Consider the following 21,787-nt stretch of genomic DNA (forward strand, 5'->3'; position numbering starts at 1 on the left):
AACAAAAACACACTCATGGCTGTACCTAGTACTCATCTTATTAAGGAATCATTATCATCTTTCCAATTTCCAATTCCACTTCCACTAGTCAGTTCTTTTACATCATACAAAAAATACCTGACAAGGAAGAAGGTGAGGGCTAATGTGTGCTTCCTCTCTGTGTCATGTGAATCCAACCAAGCATGTCTTTTCAAACCAGGCAGCCTTACACATTCGGATGAGTTCACAGATGCCACTGATTCAGATGCCACTGATTCAGATGCCAGTTGCTCATTACAACTGGACGCACCCACCAAGAAAGTGTCCAGTTTTGCTTTTTTAACTCCAGGCTACAAATGTTTATAGCATCACTGGATTTTAAACTTATGATCTTCTGACAAAGAGGCAAATGGTTTTCTTTAGCAGTCTGTCAAATTTGGTAAAAATCGCATTTTATACAACCACCTTAATTGGCATCATCTCCAAATGCAAACCTGTTTCCCCCTTTTAAAAGCACTGTCACAATAGCAACATTTTTAGAGCGTTTATGCGGCTCTTGTTTAGCTATTCATTGTGAAGTCTGGCAACCGAGTGAAGTTGTGAACCTTGTTTGTCATGTTTTGCTGCTGCTGTTTTAACATTTTTTGCTGTATCACCCTTTTCTCCTTGTTGTATATTGCTGATTGTGTTTTGACCTTTGTCTGACTTACTGTTTTGGAAATTGGATTGCGATTGCATTGTTTGCCAAGATCTGAAATAAACCTTGTTGCCCCTGAATCCTCACTATGCTTCTAAGTTTGCCATGTTACACTCAGTCTCTCGAAATAATACATTTCTCAAAAACTGTATTCCCAATGGTAATGATGTTTTGGTTACATTCATAACTATTGGGATAATATGCAAAAAACTGTCTCGTCTAGCATGTGCTCTAGCATCATATAGTCAGCGTTTGGGAATCACTGTGGAAAGGAATGACAATCCTAAAAATGTTGAATGTTTAGGTTGTGTACAGTTCAAAGAGGTATAATGTTCACTCTTTTCACACTGATGAGTAGTTATAATGCTTGCAACCTCTCAACTATAATGATGCCAATAAAATTCCTTATAAACAACAAGCTTGTCGAAAATATAACAATAATTATAAACATATATATATATATATATATATAGAGAGAGAGAGAGAGAGAGAGAGAGAGAGAGAGAGAGAGAGAGAGAGAGAGAGAGAGAGAGAGAGTGAGCAGTGACGGGCCATGCATTTGGTACCTGGGCCTTCAGTGGGGATTTACCCGACTTAATCCACCTCTTAATACCACCACTATCACGTCGCAATTATAGAAACCATCAATACTACACAAAAACATAACATAACAGCGCGTGGCATTACAGAGAGAGAGGCATTTCACATATAGAGGGTGAATACTATTTTTCTACAGCAAGAAACCCAGTTAATAAAACTCCAAACCTCTACACTACAACCACTACTGTGCCACGTACATCATCTGGAGCAGTTCAGAATCAATATTTGTCTAAAAGCATGACAAAAACATAAAGATTTAATAAAATACAACCTACTCAACAGAGATGCAAACTCATAAATTGCTCCGCTCCTCAGAGTGTGTAAACCAGTGGTACCGCTCGTATTCACTGGTCTGGAAGTGGTGAACAAACGCTTTCCCGGGCTGAGACATGCTAGCTAGTTTCGGGCCGACCTCTTCTCAGGATGTCTAGCTTTTTCTGGAAAATTTATTTTTAAGTATGTCCGAGACCAAATAAATTTCTCTTCCTCCGTAGGCATAAAAAAGTCTAACTCAGATGTATTAATGTGTGCAGAACACTACACACGTGTTTTGCCAGTCAAACTTGGCTGTAACAGTTTCCCAAAGACCAACCAATCACAGGACAGAAAAATGCTGATGCTACTCTGGGCCAGAGGAACATTTGAAATCTGATTGGTTAAATAAACAGACCAATAAACAGACCCATTGCTAATATGGTCTAAGGTACATTGGCCAGTACTACTGATTCTGAAGGCTCTGGGCAGATTAGATTGACATGGCAGCACATAGAGGCTGAAATCTGATTGGACAAAAAAGCTTACATCCACATCCACGTACTGGAAGCAGTGCAGCCAAGAGAAACTCTACGAAATGAAGAGAATAAACTGTTGGGAATAAATAAATACAATTTCATGGAACAAATATTGGAATTTAGGTTGTAAATGTAGGTCAGTGCTTTTGATAGTGTTAAGGCCAGCAGACAGGGCTTTGTTGGCCCTGACTGCCCATCACTTGGGACTGTCCTCAAAGTTGATGGTTAGAAGGTGGAAAAATTGAGTGAGTCTGAACACAGGGCAAATTTGGGATGGCTAGACGTCTGGGTCAGAGCATCTCCAAAACTGCAGCTCTTGTGGGATGTTCCCAGTCTGCAGTAGACAGTATCTATCAAAAGTGATCCAAGGAAGGAACAGTGGTGAACCGGTGACAGGGTCGTGGGTGGCCGAGGCTCACTGATGCACGTGGGGAGTGAAGGCTGGTCCGTGTGGTCCGATCCAACAGACGAGCTTCTGTAGCTCAAACTGCTGAAGAAGTTAATGCTGTTAATGCTCAACAGGTCACGACTGTTTTGGCAGCAAAAGGGGGACCAACACAATATTAGGCAGGTGGTCATAATGTTATGCCCGATCAGTGTATATATGTCATTGTAGGAGTCTTATTTCACTGCACAGTCGATAAAATTCTGAAATGAATTCAAATCTTTATCTCAGAAAACAGATTTATTAATATCTATGACCATTTTAGAGTAAGATGTCTATCTTGTCCACATAATTGTACTCATTAGGACAGAAAACACAACACCTCGTCCTACATTCAGCCCTCAGTCTTCAGCACTCAATTTGTTTTGAATGATGAGGTCATATATAACAACCGTCATTATCGTATCAATTGCCTCCTCTTACTGATGCTGCATTACTTATTCTAATCACTTATGTCCAAACACCGCCCATTAGAAACCAAGCCTTTCTGATTGACTCCATTTATGCAACTTTTCTTCTGGATTGCATGTGTCTCCCTGTGCTTGTCTGCCTGCCTAATCAGGATCCGCGCTTGACATGCTTCATGGAGATGTGTTCTGTGTGCACAGTGACCTTCCATGCAAGTAAAGAGACTCACTGGGCCCTTGAGGGTAATTTAGAAGTGGTGAGCCTCTGCAAGACAAATCTATCATGGCTGCTGGAGCTATTTGGGGCACCTGCCACCTGTTAGCTTTGCTACATCCTAGTGCACACATAGCCAAAACCATTAATGCCAATCACTGAGAACGGATGATATTTACAAACAACAACAACAAAATCACAGTGCCTTAAACAGGACAGCTGAATTCACAAATTCATTCAGTTTGGGTGAGAAGAAGATTTAAAAGTAGAAATGTGTTCTTTCGAATAAGCCCTGAGCCTTAGGCTAACTTCTGTGAAAAAATGCTGTCGGCCACTGGTTCATTACGCATTGCTGGATGTCCATGGAAATATCCGAAAACAATTATGAGGAACAAAGGGGGCTGATTCATCCCTTTGTCCAATTTGTTCCATAGTTGCCATAGCCGGTGAAGCTCCAAAGTAGAAAACCCCACAACCATGTGACTAAGGGGTCACTGCCAGCACAATGAGAACGCACACAGAAGACAGAATACGCAAAGCAGAACCGTCCAACCAGCTTTGAATTTCATTCAGGACCGAGATTCCATGTTGGAATTAAAAGCATATCATCAGTGAACATGACATAATACTTGGTCAAGCAGATTTGTCTTGTAGAAAATGGTAAAAAGGTTTTATTTATTCCTATTATAAGATTTTTCAATCAAAATGCAAAGTGGGAGGAAAAATTATGATCGCTCCGCAGCTGGCATAAAAAGATGCATTTATGAACGCCTGTTATAACCAAGAGCCAAGGTGAATTATTTTGCATGGCTCTTCATTTCCATAAGAGCTCCAGGTTCAAAGCGCCACCAGTTCTAAAGGGAAAATTACAATGGAGCCAAATTGGCTTCTTAAAAGCTCATTACTGCGGAACACGGAGCATCCGGCGTGTAAAAAGAGGAGGCGGAACACTTACCGTTCTCTGTGTTTTCATGCTCCGTGTCCGTCAGAGTCAGGTTGGAGTTTGCTCTGCTGGACAGACAGGAGCTACGGCCTGACTTGGTGTTTCCACGTCCCCACAGGCGAACAGCATGCTCTGGGGACACGATTCCGTCTGTCTCGGTGTCTGCATCTGAGCCTACACTGAGTGAGTAGTCACGGTGTGGCATTGCCATGTCTGAGCGATACGCCACTATGCGAGAAGGCACGGGCTCACCAAAGGCCAGATCTCGCAGAGAAAAATCTGCTCCTAAAAAAAAAATACAAATTAAAGAGAACAATGTAAATTGCGGATTTAGTCCCTGAGTTCAATACACTGTTCTCTACCTTCTCTTACGGAATTAAGCAATAACATGCAACATAAACAAAAAGAATTACGTCCAAAACGTGAAACTCGATTGAAAATAAAGAAATGAGTACTGTAGAGTTGACATTTGACATTTCGTGCCCATGCAAATGCATTTACAGCACTTCAATGTGGAGTATTTAAACTTTGCTGACTAAAAAAAAAAAAAAAGAAAAAAATGTCTAATTAGCAACCACATTTTATTTTAACTATGTTGTGTGGGTACATAATATCTACTTGAACTGTAGCGTCCGAGTGCAAAACAAGGAGAGATTTTAAATCTGACTTATTTGAAAAAGTTCCTGTTTATACAGCAGCACTTAAGAACACCTGCACTTTAATCTGGCAGTAAAAAAAGAAATAAAAAACCTTGTAAACTCTCTAATCTGAACCTTATATTAACCATGCAAACATGCGGCTAAAATCTAACAGGCACACAATTACTAAATTTCTTACAACATTTATTGCATTAATACAGAATAGCACCAGATGCATCATATTTTTTATATAATATATATAATTCATGATTATACTATATATTTAAATTATATTTTGAAATCTTTATTATTCATTAGTATTTACATATTGTATCTTCTCTATGATGTTCTAAAAAGCTGACTCACTTAAACTGTTGATCAATGTTAATATTTTTCTCTGGGTGTATTATTACACTATATAATAAAAGTGGCATAAAATCAAACACAATCAACTGAAGCCAATTACACTGCTAATTGCAGTTGTGTGTATAACAATGAATCATAAACTTTACAGTCCCTCATGCCATCTTGTTTTAGCAAACCCTTGCCAGAACCAGCTCAAACTATAAGGTAGATGAACACAAAAGTAAAATGCATGTATGTGGGATATCTCTGGTAAACACGACAGAAATTAGATCTACATTGAAAGCACTTAAACTGACCACCAAATATTTGTATTATTTTGTTCAATTGACACAATTCCCAGCAATTTCCCTACATAAAGATAACACATTATACATTTTATCTGTACATGCAGTAGTTACGTTTAACACATTTATGAAACTAATTAGTCCCTGTTATGACTAACATTATTACAGCTATAAACAGCTGCTTCTTCACCAGCCTCATTTCTTCTCAAGTAAAAACCAGAAACAAACGAAATAAAAAGCCGCGCTTGTCCTCTAAAATGAAGACTCTGAGCTATAGCTTTACCTCTGATTTTGTGAAAAAAATCAAATAGCGCCTCCTCACAAGAGACTTCACCATATCACTGATAACAAAATCTTTCATTGTGTTTTTTTCTATTCAGTTCAGGTTTAAGTTGTTACTATAAAAACTATAATGCATTCCTTATCATATTCATATGAACAAGTTAATTCATAAAAACTTAAGCCAGAACTACTGACCTGCAAAAAACACAATCAATCTTCTGACCACTCAATAGTTTTTTCCCTTGCATATACCAAACGCCATTCTGGAGAGATCTTTGTTTTTTAACACTATAAACTCAGCCTTTTGGTAATTAGTTGATAAGCAGAATTAGGTGCGCTAAATAGGCTATGATGCTAAACTCCACAGAAAGGACACCCCTGCATTAGAAGGTCATAAATCCGTAGATTGGCATTGGCATTCACCCCGGCCTCTCTCTTTAGACTCATGCTGGGCTAATGGCAGCGCTACAATGCAGCCTTTTATCTATTTATGTTTAGATGCTGCAGTTTTTTAATGACTGAAAGTGAATCTAATTAACAGCAAACCAAATCTTCACAGCGTTTTCTCCCCTAATTGCACGAATGTGATTCCTTTGTAGAGCATATCTCAGGGATGCAGGGCCCATCTCAGAAAACCTGCTGCTACTTATGGAGCTTTTTCATGTCAACAGCTGAATGTAACAGATATCTACTTCGGTGTGAGGTGGGAAAATAAAAAGAAAAAAATGATCTAAAAGCCAAGGTGACTCTACTATTTAAAATGGATACGGATGTACAAATGATACACGGGTTCATCATGAAACATGAGAGATCTAACGAGTAGGGCCTAGCAAAGGTGAAATTATTAGACTGTTAAGCAGATTGTATGGATATATGCCAGCATCTACGTTATTTTCATCTTCTCTTGCTAATTGTAAACAACCCTTTGAATGAGATCACACGATTAGATGGCCATTACATATATAACAGTACATGATCTTTTCTCTTTGAAATGCCCTTTTTAAAGATGCAAAAAAGCTATCCAGCTTGCTTAAAATATCGTAACTGGTTTAAAGCTCAGGATTTTGTCTTTAGCCCCTACCTTGCCTGCTGAACTCGTCGACTTCATGGTGCACTACGTCTTTGACGCGTGTGCCGTACGCTGCTCGGGAGTCCTGCTCAAAGGCTTTGAGGGTTTCACTGGAGCTGTAGGATTTGGGCTTGAGCTTGCCGTCCTCGCTGTCGGCCGAAGAGCTGGTATAGCGGCGCTCGGTGTCCCGCCGTGCCGTTAGAGAGCGGTACGGTCTGCGTTCCTTCACTTCCATCATGAGCTCTTCTTGATTCTCCACATCAAAAGAGAAGGCACTGGTTCAGCCCCTGCAATTCTGAAACAGGAAATGATACGGTGTTATGTGGGTGCTTTAATTCTTTAGACATGCTGTGATGATGTTTTGTGGCTCCATTTAATTCAGATGACTCGTGTGGCCCAGTAACGTAATTCAGAATGAGAAATGGAGTTTGAGTGAAGCAATTTTCTCAGCTCCTATTTAAAGCTTTTCGCTTCTCTCAGTATCAATTGTAAAAAGAAATTCAATATTTATTTACGTGTGTTCAAAAGAAACATATTGCAGTAGCTTGCTATTGCTAGCAATATTTATATGCCTTGGTTTTGCTGTGTACATTGTGTTTTATAGTATATTATTATTTTTATTATTATTAGCAGTAGTAGGAGAAGCAATAGAGATATCACTAGTATTAAAAGATTAATACTGTAGTTAAAGCAGCAATAGCAGCAGCAGTAGTTCCATTATACAGTATAGTAATAATTAGAATGTATTTCAGTATTAGTATCAAGCAGAAACACAAGTTATATGACAGTATTAGTTTGAATTGAAGTAATAGCAGATGTGCTAGTACAGATAAATAGGAAAGGTTCTAGAAGATAAAATAAGCTTTTATTGTCATATACACAAGTAATGCAAAATTCTTTCCCATGCATCATTCCTTTATTTTGGAATTGCTGCATATCATTGAAAACAAGTAAACCACAAGAGTCATAGCAGAGAGGGTTCAGGGCCTGAAGTGTCTAGCAAAGCTAAGTCATAAAATTATGACCCTCTGGACAGAAATGTCTTAAATATTATGCCAGCACTTTCCTGGTAGTTTTGCTAGTTAGTAAGTAAAAGCATTAGTAGTAGTAGTAGTAAAACCCCTAGAAGCAGTCATATTAGTAACAGAGAAATAAAATATATTAGTAATAGTAATATTTTTACTATAATAGCAAAACAAATGTATAATATTATAATTGACAATAGTAGCACTAATATCAGCAGCAGTATTAATAGTAATTAGTGTTAGTTGTAGCACTAATTGCAGCAGCAGCAGTAGTAGTAGTTGGAACATACTTTTTTTCCCTTTTCTTTTTTTCCCCTTTTTTTCCTTTCAGGACTATTGGACAAAAGCAAATGGAGACAGACACACCCAAGCATCCACTTAAATAAATTTTTGTGCCATTTTATAACATTGATAAGTCTGTATGTGATGAGAGTAAGCAAAAACAACAATGCCTTGCTTTATATGATCCTCGGCTTGGCACTTATCCCTTTTCCAGCTCAAAACTCCACTGAAGCATTTCTGTGGCTTTGTTGAAAAAAGAAAGATAAAAGAAAAAGCAGAAGCTCCCAGAGCAAGCAGCCAGTGGGATTCACATTGATAAAATACAGTACAACAAATCATCTGTCCATAAACTTTATGGTATGAGTCCTGTCACAAATAACTCCCACCCCACCCCACTCCCTTTTTATGAGCATCAGAGAGAAATAGTGCACTTCCAGCTGCTTTTTTAAGTGGCAGGTGTCCTTCTGTGAACGGGAGCAATGCTGCAGCCCATCAACTCCAATAAGAAATATAAAACCGCAGAGGTGTTCACTGACAAGACACTATAAAACCCATTAAAATATAAAGATATGAGATTAAAAAAATAATTACAAACGTGGGAAAAGATTTTTCATGCTGATAGCATTGCTATTTCTACAGCCCAGTGTATTCACCATTTTGATCATATTTAGGTATTATTTCTCTTGTTTTCTTAACAAATGTCTGAGGTGAAAGAATTAAAAAAAAAAAAAAAACCTGAGAAACCTCTGGATGTAGGACCTTGAGCAAATTGAGATGTCAGGTGTGTTGTAAATGGAAGCTTGCCATGCAACAGTTTGCATGCTAATGTAAGTGCGCAATATAAAGTAGCTGGAGGCGCAAGTGAAAACAAAATGGCAGTGGCTCTGAGATGAATAGCTTGGCTTTAGCAATGAAATGGTGCCTTGGTGAGCATATGGGTGCGAACAGCAAATTTATTGGGCTCCCTGTTCACCCTCGGCAGGTAATCACACGGTACTGTCTGACCATGAACGAGCTTAGAGCATGTCGATGTGGATTTATAAAGATGATTAGAAGCTGGGTCATTGTTTTCTCTGGGGCTTGCTTAAAGTGAAGAGATTTCCCCACTTGATTCATTTAATTTGCTTCAGTCAAGCTCTCTGCAAATTCTGGCCTCTAAATCGAGTGTGTCATGCAGCACTGGGGCGAATGATCAAGATTCAGCTGAGAGCCATTCTCGTTCTATGGGCTGGAGGATGCTGCCTTAAATGGGTAGTAAACTGATTCACTGTCTTATGAGTTTTATACAAATTGCAGCTTTGCAACTGGTGACCATCAACAATATCAGAGCAGCGGTGTGGCTTACGAGTGCCGGTTAAAAGGCTACAAAACGAAATGTGTACATGGTGCTCGTATAGCAAAAACCAATAATAAAAAAGCTTCCATTAACAATATTTTTCCTGATCTCAATTTACAACTACAGGTGGATGAGTATAAAGCTTTTTAAAGCTATACTATATAGTATACTACAAATTTTTTGAGTTGGTCTTGCCTTCCGCAGTAAACTAGACATAACCCCCCTCCTTCAATAGGCTTTTTATTGTCAAGCTCATTGTGGCGGAGGGGTCACCTTTTGTATGGACTGACAGCTAAAAAGATGGTTGTGATTAATGGCTTTGAGACCTCGGAGCATGGACTTCAGTCACTGACAAAAACAGCCTTTCTCTTTTAAGACCCGAGGGAGCCCTTCAGCTGCTGATTCTGCATTGCAGAGCCTTTTGCTTCTGGGTTACTAATTTTTTAGCATTTAATGAAGGTTCATGGGCCTATGCTAATGCATTTAAAGCCTTGTGTTGAAGTTTGGGGGTTGTTTGCAGGCATTGTCTTAATTCCGAGACAGTTGGCCTCAACTAAAACATCCTCAATGCCCTTGTGCATATGCCGTCATGTTGTTGCTGTTGTACGGCTGGTATGTGTAAGGTTGTACCTTTAAGGCCATGGGAACGCGGTCCAGTCTTTCACAATTAAGCCACTGGCATCACAAACCCTATGACAGCTGGCACCTAGTGCAAATACATAAATTTAAAAGCAGAGCCGTGTCTGACTGACATACTGCTGCTAAGAATTTGAGTTTAGGTTAGAGGAAAAACTAACTGAACATTCTTACTTTTGTTTATCTTTGATAGAACATTTGGAGGTATGAATAAAGTGAAGGAGAAAAAAAGGAGACGCATCTGTTGTTATCTACTCCCTGGAGTTCAGCGGCGGCTAAAAACAGGATGCCAAGAAGCTGAATGTCTTGGATTTATGCCCTGTTGTTCAAGCCGTGTAAAATAACAGAACATGACTGACAAGAAAAATGTAAAGGAACGTTAACGTATCTGCATGAATTCGCAGTGTGTCAAAAACATGAAAACAGTTTGCGCATTAATCACATTCACTGTTATTTCTCCATGACATTGGGGGGGAATGTTGTAAAGGTCTAACATAATGTCGGCATAAACAAGTGCTGAACTGTTTGTCTACTCTTCTTAACTTACTGTTGTCCCTAGAGGCAAATTACACCTTATTATCCCACCTGTTGTGTTTACTTTTAAACATTTGCTTGTCTACAATATAGGGCACTAAACTGTCTAAAAGATATATTTTGTAGTCTGTCCCTAGGGCTTTTGTTTATATTTTCTGCCACTGTAATGGTATTTACATTAAAGTTTTGAGCAGTTTTCCTCTGGACAACACTTTTACCAATCCTCTCATGCATAACACAAACACAAACCTTTTCTAATAAAGTCTTGCAGCACCCGATGGACACTCCAAACATAGCTCCATAAGTAGACAACCTACTTAAAAGCCTGGCTGCTTAACATTGGGACCGTGTTTGATATTTTAAGATATGATGCATCTTCAGAACCTCAAACCAAACAATGAGTGTAATTAACAAACACAGTTATTCAAGCAGAGAAAGCATGAAGGATGAAAACTTCAGATAAAAGGATTTATTTAAAAAAAAAATCTTGTAAAGAATCTCAAAAAGTATGTATAATTTATTGTATATATTATATATACAATAATCTCAATAATCTTTATTAATAATGGTTTATAATCAAATATACGGTAATTCCCAACTTAGTGATTTGATTGTTTTGTGGCAGTGTCATCCATAAAAACAGCAACAATGTTAAAAATAACCTCCATCATAATCCTCCACATCAAAAGCAGTCTACACTTTTTCATTTTAAACCACCGCTGCTGAATATGACTATTTGCACAGATACCACATCTGACCTTTTGATTATTATGAGTTTTTCTGTCGTTATTGAAAATGACAACTCTATCGCCTTCATTCTTTAATTTATTTATTTTTCCTGTGAAAATATCCTTGTGCTTATCTTGTGCTCATACATATTTGGTTGATCAGGACATATTGTATGCATATACAATGCGGTGTCAGTAAATTGGGGTTGTGGAATCTGAATGTGTCACATACTGATGGGACTAATGATTAGTTAGTATGTATTTTTTATGCTTATATCAGCACTATTAAAATCTGGTTAAAGCCCAATACTTCCATATTATTTGTTCTAACCCATGGCACAGTTTTAAATGTTTTTTGTTTTCAGAACTCCAAAACTTTTTACTAAAGCAGTCAGTAAAACTCCTTTAGCCCCCATTTCCACAAAACTGCAAAAAAAAAAAAACTGCAAAAAAAAAAAAAAAAAAAAGCAAACATGAACTGTAAATAAAAAGCAAAGCTTTAAAATCCATAGCGGAAATCTTATCTTAAGAAATGCAAAAAAATGTAATTAGTAAAAGCAAGCTCATTTTCATTCAGCGTGTCTGTTCATTCAGCAATCTGAGCTAAGTGGAGTTATTCAGTCCTCCGATGCAGATGCAAAGCTCCAGCACTATTATCTGCCATCGGAGCCATTTTGTGGTTTGGCATAGAGAATATTATCGTTCCTTTCCCTTGAGCGATGGAAACAAGTGTGTAGTGCTCAACTGATGGTTTAGATTATGATAAACTTCTGGAGATGATTACACTGATGAATAGAATTTGTTAAAGTACAACAACACTTGTCGGGGCAAAAGCAGACTTGACCACATGAGACTGTAAGCCAGAGGCAAAGGGAGCTTTTTGCTCAGTTAGTCTAAGTTTACCAGCACTGGGCACTCTCATGCATGACCCATCAGCATGCTTGTGAAATTCTACCTCAGGCAAACATAATGAAAATGGATGCAATATGTTGAGCTTAAAATGTAAGAAGCTTACATGGAATCACCTGCTTTTAGGAGGTCAATAAACACATGGTGCCGGTCACATGCTAGATATCTGAATTAATGCTAGCTTTCATGCTTAAATAATCCACTCTCAAATTTCCACAAAGTATGTATTTTCCCCGCATCTGAAGACTAAAAGCACAGTATAATAGAATAAGCTTATAGAAAGAAGTGCACAAATAGATTTTTTTTTTCTCTGCATGGTACTGCTAATCATCATAAGTTTATCTGACAGAATTTCAAAAAGAATATTTAAGTCATGTTTATATAGTCACTGTCAATGATAGCTAAATATAAATATAAATTAATTTGACAGGATTTCTGTGTGGAACTTTAAGTCATTTATAAATATCCATATTCATGACAACTATCTAGTTAAAATAAACTAAATTTGACAGGACTTCTGACAGGAATTTTAAAGTCAAATTTATGAATGTTAACTGTCAGTGCTAGCTATCTTGCTTTAAAAAGAAAATTTGATAGGAGTTCTAAAGGGGATAATATAAGTAATGTTTATATATTCACAGCCAATGCTAGCTAAATAATACTACAAATTAATTTGACAGGATTTCTGAGAGGAACATTAAGTAATTTATAAATATTCATATTCACGTTCACTGCCGATGATAGCTATCTTAAATAAGCTGACAGAATTTTATTGATTTTTTTTTTAAACATTGGATTAAGCAGTGTTAGACTAGATGCAGTAATAGCACTTCTACTACCAGGAAATCTTTAGTAACTACAGTACTATGTATCTCTTGCTGTTCTGTCTGACATCATGTCTAAACAAAAAACTTCTACATATCCTAAAAATGTTACTAGTAAACTAATGAAGTAATAAATCTTCTTATAGTAATCATCCATACACAATGTTGTAAAAGTAAATTAATTATGGTATTTGGATATACACAATATTCATTGTGTGAAAACATCCATTAGGACAGTAATTGAAGTATTCTCTGGCCTGCCTTCTTCCCTGACAAAACACACCAACATCAACTCACGAAGGTGTTGTTAATTAGCTGACTGCTGGAATCAGGTGTATTACATCAGTAAGAACAATTATAGGTTAGGAGCTGCTGCTGCCTTAAGATAAACCTAGCCACCTCAAGTCATAACAGAACCGAGAAACCCAACTGGGATTATCTCCATCCAGATCTAAGAGTGGCCTGAAAGCAATGCTTGCTTCCTTTGCAGAGGCCCTTTCACATGCCTGCTTGGCTCTGAGAAAGGTGTGTTTTTAATAGACGAGAAAGAGGAGAGGGGGCAAATTCAATTTAGCCGTCTTGCGCAAGAGAAAGGAGGGCATAGCAGTGTGACTGGTGGGGACTTGCATATGAGTGTGTACACAAGAGGGGTTGTGTTGTTCTGTGCACTCCCGCTTTCAGGATCAAACAGGAAAGTCTGGCAGCACATAAAAAACAGAACTGGTAAAAGCCTTAATGTAAACAAAAAGTAGCCGAGACATGCTCCTGCTGTACTCTCCTCCAACTAATCACTTCCCTAACATTATAGGCTTCAGGCAGAGAGAGAGAGAGAAGGGGAGAGAGGGAGAGCATGAGCAAGGCAGTGGGCCTACAGCTGGCCTAATGCTTTCAATCCATCCCAGTAAATAACAGAGAGGGTGGCACTGGTGAATAGGGAGGATGTACGAGGTACATTTATTCACTCTCCACACTGATGTACATCCCTGACCTTGGCTAGAGCCATGAAACGTTAACAGCCCGCTATTCAGCAAGAAAAAAAATGGCAGGTTATTCATTAACACCACCAAAAGGAGACAAAAAATGCTTTCAAGAGAGGTTTATTACATTCTAGCCCAGGTGGGAGGAGATGTCAGAGGGGAGTCCACTGGCCGGTGTTGTTTAGAGGGGCAAGAGCATACATTTACGTGCAAGATGCTCAAATTTCGCCTGTTCATCTCTGGAACAGGAGGAAATAAACAATCTTGACTTTAGATGCCCCTCTTAATCCTTGGAGAGCAAATGAGCCAAAGTGCAAAATGGAAATAAATAAATAAGTCACAACATGAGTAAGACAGAGGGATGCAAAAAAAATCTCTGCCCTCATGGCCAAAAAAGAAAGTAGTGGGTGTGGAACTTGTGTGTGTTTCCATGCCACCGTGGCTCATTAGAGTGCAATTACTGCTTAATATGGTGCTCTGACCGGGTTGGCCTCTGATTTACAACCACAGTTGATGGTGAGAAAGGTCCTAAAACAAGTTAAGCAATAATGAACGGACTGTAGTCCCACCAGCACTCTAGAGCAGCCCGGCATGACCGACTACTCAAACTCCAAAATAACATGTACCTGACTGGAGCCATAGCAGAGAAGGCACAGGCTCTAATGCCCAATCCCTGAGCTCCATGACTCGCTATGAGATTGCTGAAGCATAGAACTGCTCACACTTCTCCATCTCCTTTTCTCCTACCTCCAAGGCAAGGTCCTGTGCTTACACACAAGAAGATCAGTGCTATGAGTCTCATGTACCTTTTCAGTACCAGTGGAGAGTGCATGTAGCATTTTGGCTTTACACACTGCAGTGGTTTAAAAATACACTAGCAATGTGCTAGCAGAGATGGCACCTTCAGAAAAGCTTCTTATCCCTGGGCTCTGTGTGTGTGTGTGTGTGTGTGTGTGGGTGTGGGTGTGTGCGTCAAGGCTGAGTGCCGAGGCCTATTCCCATGCCACACGCTATTTTTCAGCAGTATGGCATCATGTGTTTTTCATGACTCTCTGTTTGTCTAAGCAGCATGTTAGATGCTTGCAAACTGCTCTTCCTTCATTCAGATAAAGCACACTTAGGCCCTCGGCTATACGTTTTACATTTACATCATTCATTTGTGAGATGCTTTTATCCGAAGCACAATACTTGAACAGGAGACAGGATGCCTTCTGACAATATTCAGCTGAGCAGTTTAGAATCAAGGCTATGGTGAGACGATATGACAATATGACACTGATATTGCACTAAATTACATCATTGATATTAGAGTGACATGGTAGTGTGTGTGTGTGTGTGTGTGTGTGTGTGTGTGTGTGTGTGTGTGTGTATGTGTGTATATGTGTGTACGCAGCACTGGCACCTTTATAAGTGTACGCTTAGATACTGCTTAGAAATTAGCGAATAGTAAAGGCTATATATAAGACAACTAAAGAGACTTTTTATTCAGTCATATTTAAACATTGGTTTCATTGTCGGCTTCATTAATCAGACTACAGAAAGAGAAAATATAAAATCTGCCTGAGTCTATGTAAACTTTTTCAATGTACTGCCTAAGAAAACAAAAATTGACTACCACAAAATATCAGTGGATATCAATAAGTATGATAAATCATGTCAATTGAGTAAATCTATTTTTATGTTTATCATCTATTTTTCTCCAACAGAATAATGTTCAAGGCCTTCATTATAGTCTGACCACAGTAATGTTGTTGGGTGGATATTTTTGTTTTTCAATCCAGAAGCTATACTCAGGTTCACTGCTGCGCTAAAAATGGTCCACTACCTAAATAATATCTGGTCAGTGCTGGTCCTGTGCTGCTTCTTTTCCTCTGGGTAGAACAGGAACTATAGTGGGTAAAAAAAAACCCACATAAACACAAATGAATGCCATACTATTTACTATTAGTAATTTTAAATATGCCCCCACTGACCTTTTATGTCTCCACATGAATGCATAAAAGGTCTAATATAATACCTACATATATATATATATATATATATATATATATATATATATATATATATATATATAAAATGTGTACCATGCCAGAAAATAAAGTCATAAACTTTTAACAGTCAGAAGTTAAAAGTTTATTGGCAAGTCGAAAACACTCACAAAGCCCATCATATCACAAGCTAATCTATCACTACTTTCCTGAACTGCTGTACTCACACATATCTCTGTGTAATTGAAAAAAGGAAGGTTCTTGTGGGACTTTAGAAACTAAAGCACATTTTAAAATAACAGTTCTTTAGTTTTTCAAGAGTTACATCAGCACAGTAGAGGGAAACTCAGGAAAGACAAAAAAATATATAATTTGGGCCAAATGAGAAAAAGTAACTGCTGGAACCTGTGTCAGAGACATCTTTGATTAATTTCAAAACGTGCCCTGATTTTCAAGCAGCAACAATATGAGTAAATATACAGCAGCACTAGAAGAAAGCCAGATCACACTAATTCTGTGACTTTTGAATGACTTTGCTACACTTTTACACTATGACCAGCATTAGAATCGTTTGAAATAAAATCTAATTCAGTCTTTTATTTAGCTCTTTATCAAGTTATCGTGTTCATCCAGATATCATATTCATCCAGTTATCATATTCATCCAGTTATAACATTTATCCAGTTATCATATCCATCCTATTCATCCAGTTATCCTGATGATCTGGCTTTATTAAGAAAAGTAACTGGAATGAGGCCGTTGTAAATGTATAAACATTGTGTGCTTTTTTCTGGATAATCTTTATTGAGTTTTTATTTTGCCTCGGTGCTGCAGAATCTCAGAGCTGTCAATCTTCCATCACCTGCAGTTGGCAAGGTTAAGTATTTCTGAAGCTCCCAGCTGTACACTGATGACTAGCTGTACTTTGATCACTGACTCAAATCTAAAATATGTACTGTAACTGTCTCTGCTGAGACGTTTGTTTATATCTGTACCTGCTGTACCCGTCACATTAAGCACTTTAAGCGTCCACAGTCATTGTATTTTGGAGGCATAATATCTGTAAATCTATGTGGGAAAACACTTTTCTATCGCAGTAAATGTTATACTGCAACCAGGATTGAATTTTAAATATGTGCTATAGTGAAGCATAGACTAAAACAGAAGTGGTCATATTACTTACGATTGGCGATACACATGGATTATTGCTGAGACAGTAAATATGGCACCAGGCAAAGCTTTAATGCTAAACAAAATAAGTATCCAGAGCAAAACAGACTAAATTAATCATAGATTATTTCCGCACTGATGCAAGAACAAACATCGAGTAAAGTGCTGATGATGAAGCTCCCGTTCATTAAAAGTTGTGACTGATGTTTACCTTAATTGATGAGACTAGACAGACTGATCTGAATGATGCACATGATCAAAGCGAATACTTGTTTTCATATCCGGAAGGAAATAGTTATATATGATTTATCTCCTTTTCAAATGGTGGGGAGAAAGATTTTAATGAGTGATAATATAACTGTATAAAATAGAAAATGCTAAAAAAAATAATAATAATACATTTTTAGGTTATTCCACATTTCTCCTCTATGTATCGTATATGTACTGCACGTGTGGACAGACAGCATTAAAAAAAACAACTTAACTAGACGAGCTTAAATTCTCTGCACATAATAGTAGAGCTTCAAGTCACAGGCTGATGCCTGACTGTCAAAAGCTCTTCATAAATACTCGCCTCGATGAGCTTCTATTCAATTTTGGGTTGAAAATCAAATCTGCTCTAGTCAGCTGCAGAATAAATCTCACCCTGCCTACAACACTGTGCATTGAGAAACACACCGAGTCTCATCTACATGCTTTCGGGAGATACCTCACTTGGGAAACTAGTGGTGTAGCTGTAACAGGGAACCAATTACAGTTCCACGACGCCAAAGGGGCTAAAAAACTCCAGAGCGGTGCGGCAAGTTGTCTGAGGAGAAAACTGTGCCGAACAGGGCAGGGACTCGTGTTCTAACATCTCTGCTGTGACAGCGTGGGCTCTGATTGCCTCCGATGATGCTCGTTCGGAGCGGTCCCAGACAATGGTGTGCCGTCAATTCCAGCCTGCTCTCTCTTTTATCACGGCCATAAAAATGGAGGGCAAAAAGCTGTGCTCCAGATTTCGCTCAGCTACATGTGCTCTGAAAGTAGACAGGCAAAAAAAAAGATTCCTCTCCCTGACAGCCTAATAAACTACTCGGTAAGGAAAAAAGAAAAAGAGGTGGGTGAACATTGAGTCTACACAGGTGTCCTGCCGATCTCTCCTCGCATACACTCAGTCACTAAGTCAGTCTTTACCAAAGCCAGAGTGCTACAGTACATTACAATCTGATTTCGCTTTGAGTCTTGAGCTTTAAGTTATTAGAAGAATAGCAAATGGAAAAAAAACCTAACTCATGAAGTCATAAACCTGGGCTATAAACAAATTAGGTGGGAATAGTAGGAATGGAAAAAAGTAATCAATTCTTCAATGCACCGCCATTCTCTCCTGAACAATCCTGCATCAATGCACAAAATCTCATAATCGGAGTTTTATGAGCAATACGAACAATATCAACTGTACCACACTTCTCTGATGAAAAACAAACCATAGGCTGGAGCAAATTCTTTTAAAACTGTATTTGAATAATAATGATCCTGTAATTTTACACTACTTTACACTACCACAGACATAGTAGCACGATATCTTTTTCATCTTTCTCATCGTTCTAGATTAGTTTGCACTATACACCCACTTTTAGATTATGTTACATAACTAAATGTGAAATATCTGGATCTTTAACGTTCAAATTTAGACATAAAAATAACATCCATTACAGCAACCATAATGTAAATACATTATCCTTCATTGTTTTGCATGGTAGCAGAGAGCATACTATAACTCTTGCATTCTTTATGTGAATACAAGCAAATTACTTCTTTTTACCCCCAAACAAGATTTGTTTACTTTTGCTGGACATATTAGTCCAATCCGAAACATTTTTCATATACTGTTTATTTTGACTAGTTTTGAATACTTATCTCTATACCAACTGTCAGTATACTTTTCAGATTTTGTGCATGCTGCTTCAGTTTGCATGAAGGTGAGAAGTCATGGGCATGACCTGTGGTAAAATCTCAACACCTTTAAAGATGGACTTTTGTTTTTCAGTGAAAATGTGCTCGCTGATGACATGCAGCTGCAAACATGCACACCGTATTACAATTACACTGGCTCTCCTACAATATGTGTTTTAAATGCAGCAAATAAAAAAAGTTTAACACATTTATAACATTGCACATGTAGTGGAAAAAAATTAAACATCCATACACATTATACTCCGACCAGTCAAAACTTTAAGGCCACTGATCAGGCATAACATTATGACCACCTGCCTAATATTGTGTTGGTCCTCCTTTTGCTGCCAATACAGTTGTGACCCATTGAGCATTAACAGTATTAACTTTTTCAGCATATTGAGCTACAGGAGCTCGTCTGTTGGATCGGACCACACGGGCCAGCCTTCGCTTCCCACGTGACCCACGACCCTGTCACCGGTTCACCACTGTTCCTTCCTTGGACCACTTTAAAAGATACTGTCCACTGCAGACCCGGAACATCCCACAAGAGCTGCAGTTTTGGAAATGTTTTGACACAGACGTCTAGCCGTCTAGTCGTCTTGTAACACATCAAGTTTGAAGACCAAATGTTCACTTGCTGCTTAATATATCCCACTCACTTACAGGTGCCATAATTAAGAGATAAACAGTGTTCCACTCCACCTATCATAATGTTATAATGCCATAATGTATGCCTGGTTGGTGTGTGTGTGTGTGTATATATATATATATATATATATATATATATATATATATATATATATATATATATATATATATATATATATATACGTAAATACAGAGAGGGAGAGGGAGAGAGAAAAGAGATCAGATGTCAGTGTGGAAATCAAAATGAATTAATATTTATTATCTAGTAGAACTGTGAGGTCCATTTTTGGCAAAACTGAAGAGCAAATTTTTCAGCTAACTTTCTTCTCCAACTATGTTTCCAAACAAAACAAAAAGTTGGAAAGCTTAAACACGATACATCACTCGCACGCTTCAGTGAGCAGCATGTTTAAACTGTAATGACTTTTGCACTCCTGAATGTTTTTTTTTACTTATATCTTGCATGAGCCTTGCACTAGATACAGTGAAGGGATGATGCATCAGTGTAACCAAGGCTAAATAAATAATGAGTCAGCATATTTACCTCTTTCACTAAAGCAGTAGTCGACCAATGAATCACACCGAGTTAGACCTATTACTTACTTTAATGGGGACGATTTGCCTGGGCTTTCTTCTAAAACAGCATGTGTAGGATGTTTTATGTATTTATGAAAAAATAAAAGATCTGTGTGAAATTGCTAAGATAAAATAATGGCAAAAGAAAACAAAACCCGACTGTTGTCGAGCATTTGGCTTCAGAGACGGCAAACGCGCATACGTTTTACTGTCAACAGCACAAGCCGTGCTGTCTGGATTTATTGAACAATGTAAAATGCACCTTTGATAGGCCCACATTCATGAATATTTACTCAAGCTGGTAGATAGGGCCCCTCCAGCAGCTTTTAAAAAGTCCTCTGGTGAGTGAAGACCGCGGTAATAAAAGAAGCTGGGAATCAAAATGCATGATTGTTCAGAAGGCGCAAGTCGTTCCGGCGAGTCACGTATACATCCTTCCACACTCATTCATGCACTGTGTAGAGAATAATAGCCATAAACACCCAGGCCTATTCTATAGACTATACCTTGCAGCTGGAAATGTGCTTAGCTTGCTGAATTGGATTTTCGTAATGTAGCCTTATGAAGGAAGAGGGGATTCATTTGTGATTTTCAACACATGCTGAGTAGCAAAGCAAATCATTGAAGCATACTAAGGGCTGGTTTTGGGTATTATTACAGACAGGTATTAAAAAAATTGGAGAAAAAAAGGGGCATGGAGGCAGAGTTACAGTTATTTCTTCAGAAATGAAATAATTACAATGTGAGAATGTGAGAAAGTGTGTGAATATCACACACATCAGCACGGTCCAAAACAAACAGATGGTCTGCCGAGTGAGTGGCAGGTCAGCATATTCTTGGTTGACTAACTACTACAGTGTGATTCTTGGAACGTGGCTGTTCCGAAGTAGCCCTGTTCAGACTCACTTTCCAAAAACAACAAGAAAGAATGGCTTTCTCTGGGCTTCTCTCAGCGTTAAGGGTTGCATGACAGCAATACATCCTTTCAACCATTCAGGTCGACGCGCTGCATTCTTTAAATGTTAATCTAATTCTCCCAGTAAATTAGGATTGATCACTGCAGCCCTGGGCCGCAGCCATCATCGAGGATCTAATCAGACAGACGGAAAGGGCTGGTGGGGGAGGCGGGTGGAGCGAAAGTGTTCGCTCGAGCAACAGTCCTCCATAAATATAAACCATATGAGAAGCTGCGAGCGGCCATAACGGTGCGAGGAAAATCGGATTAGCCTCCACTCTCCTGGCAGGTGTGCTTTTAGCCCCCCGCCTCAGCAGCTAGCGTGCTACGTTAAACCTTTCCCCGGCTATTGTGTGTCTCCGGCAGGGCATTTTGTTTTTGTGCTCTCTTCGGGCGGATGTGCAAGAGGGTGCTCTTAGCCTGCTGATGGAGAGAGTGCGAGAGTTTGAGGAGATCCTGAGAGATACAACTCACACAGGAAAGCTTTTCCTGCAAAGCTCTCGGTCATAAATTATGCTGAATTAACATGTCACACACACGGCTCGC

The 21,787-nt window shown here is 38.5% G+C and overlaps 1 protein-coding gene across 11 annotated transcripts in view; it reads right to left on the reverse strand.

Moving 5' to 3' along the window:
• Positions 1 to 21,787, reverse strand: part of tenm4 (teneurin transmembrane protein 4) — a 202,193-nt gene that overhangs the window by 145,799 nt on the left and 34,607 nt on the right. For all 11 annotated transcript variants that reach the window (XM_046862857.1, XM_046862855.1, XM_046862856.1 and 8 more), the window contains exons 2-3: positions 6,728 to 7,010; positions 4,089 to 4,361 (exon numbers count right to left, since the gene is read on the reverse strand). In XM_046862857.1, the coding sequence (XP_046718813.1) occupies positions 4,089 to 4,361; positions 6,728 to 6,953 (499 nt within the window). In that variant the 5' untranslated portion in view covers positions 6,954 to 7,010. The remainder of the gene's footprint in view (positions 1 to 4,088; positions 4,362 to 6,727; positions 7,011 to 21,787) is intronic.

Source organism: Silurus meridionalis, chromosome 12 (genome assembly GCF_014805685.1).
Source record: "Silurus meridionalis isolate SWU-2019-XX chromosome 12, ASM1480568v1, whole genome shotgun sequence".
NCBI classification, from domain to species: Eukaryota; Metazoa; Chordata; class Actinopteri; order Siluriformes; family Siluridae; genus Silurus; species Silurus meridionalis.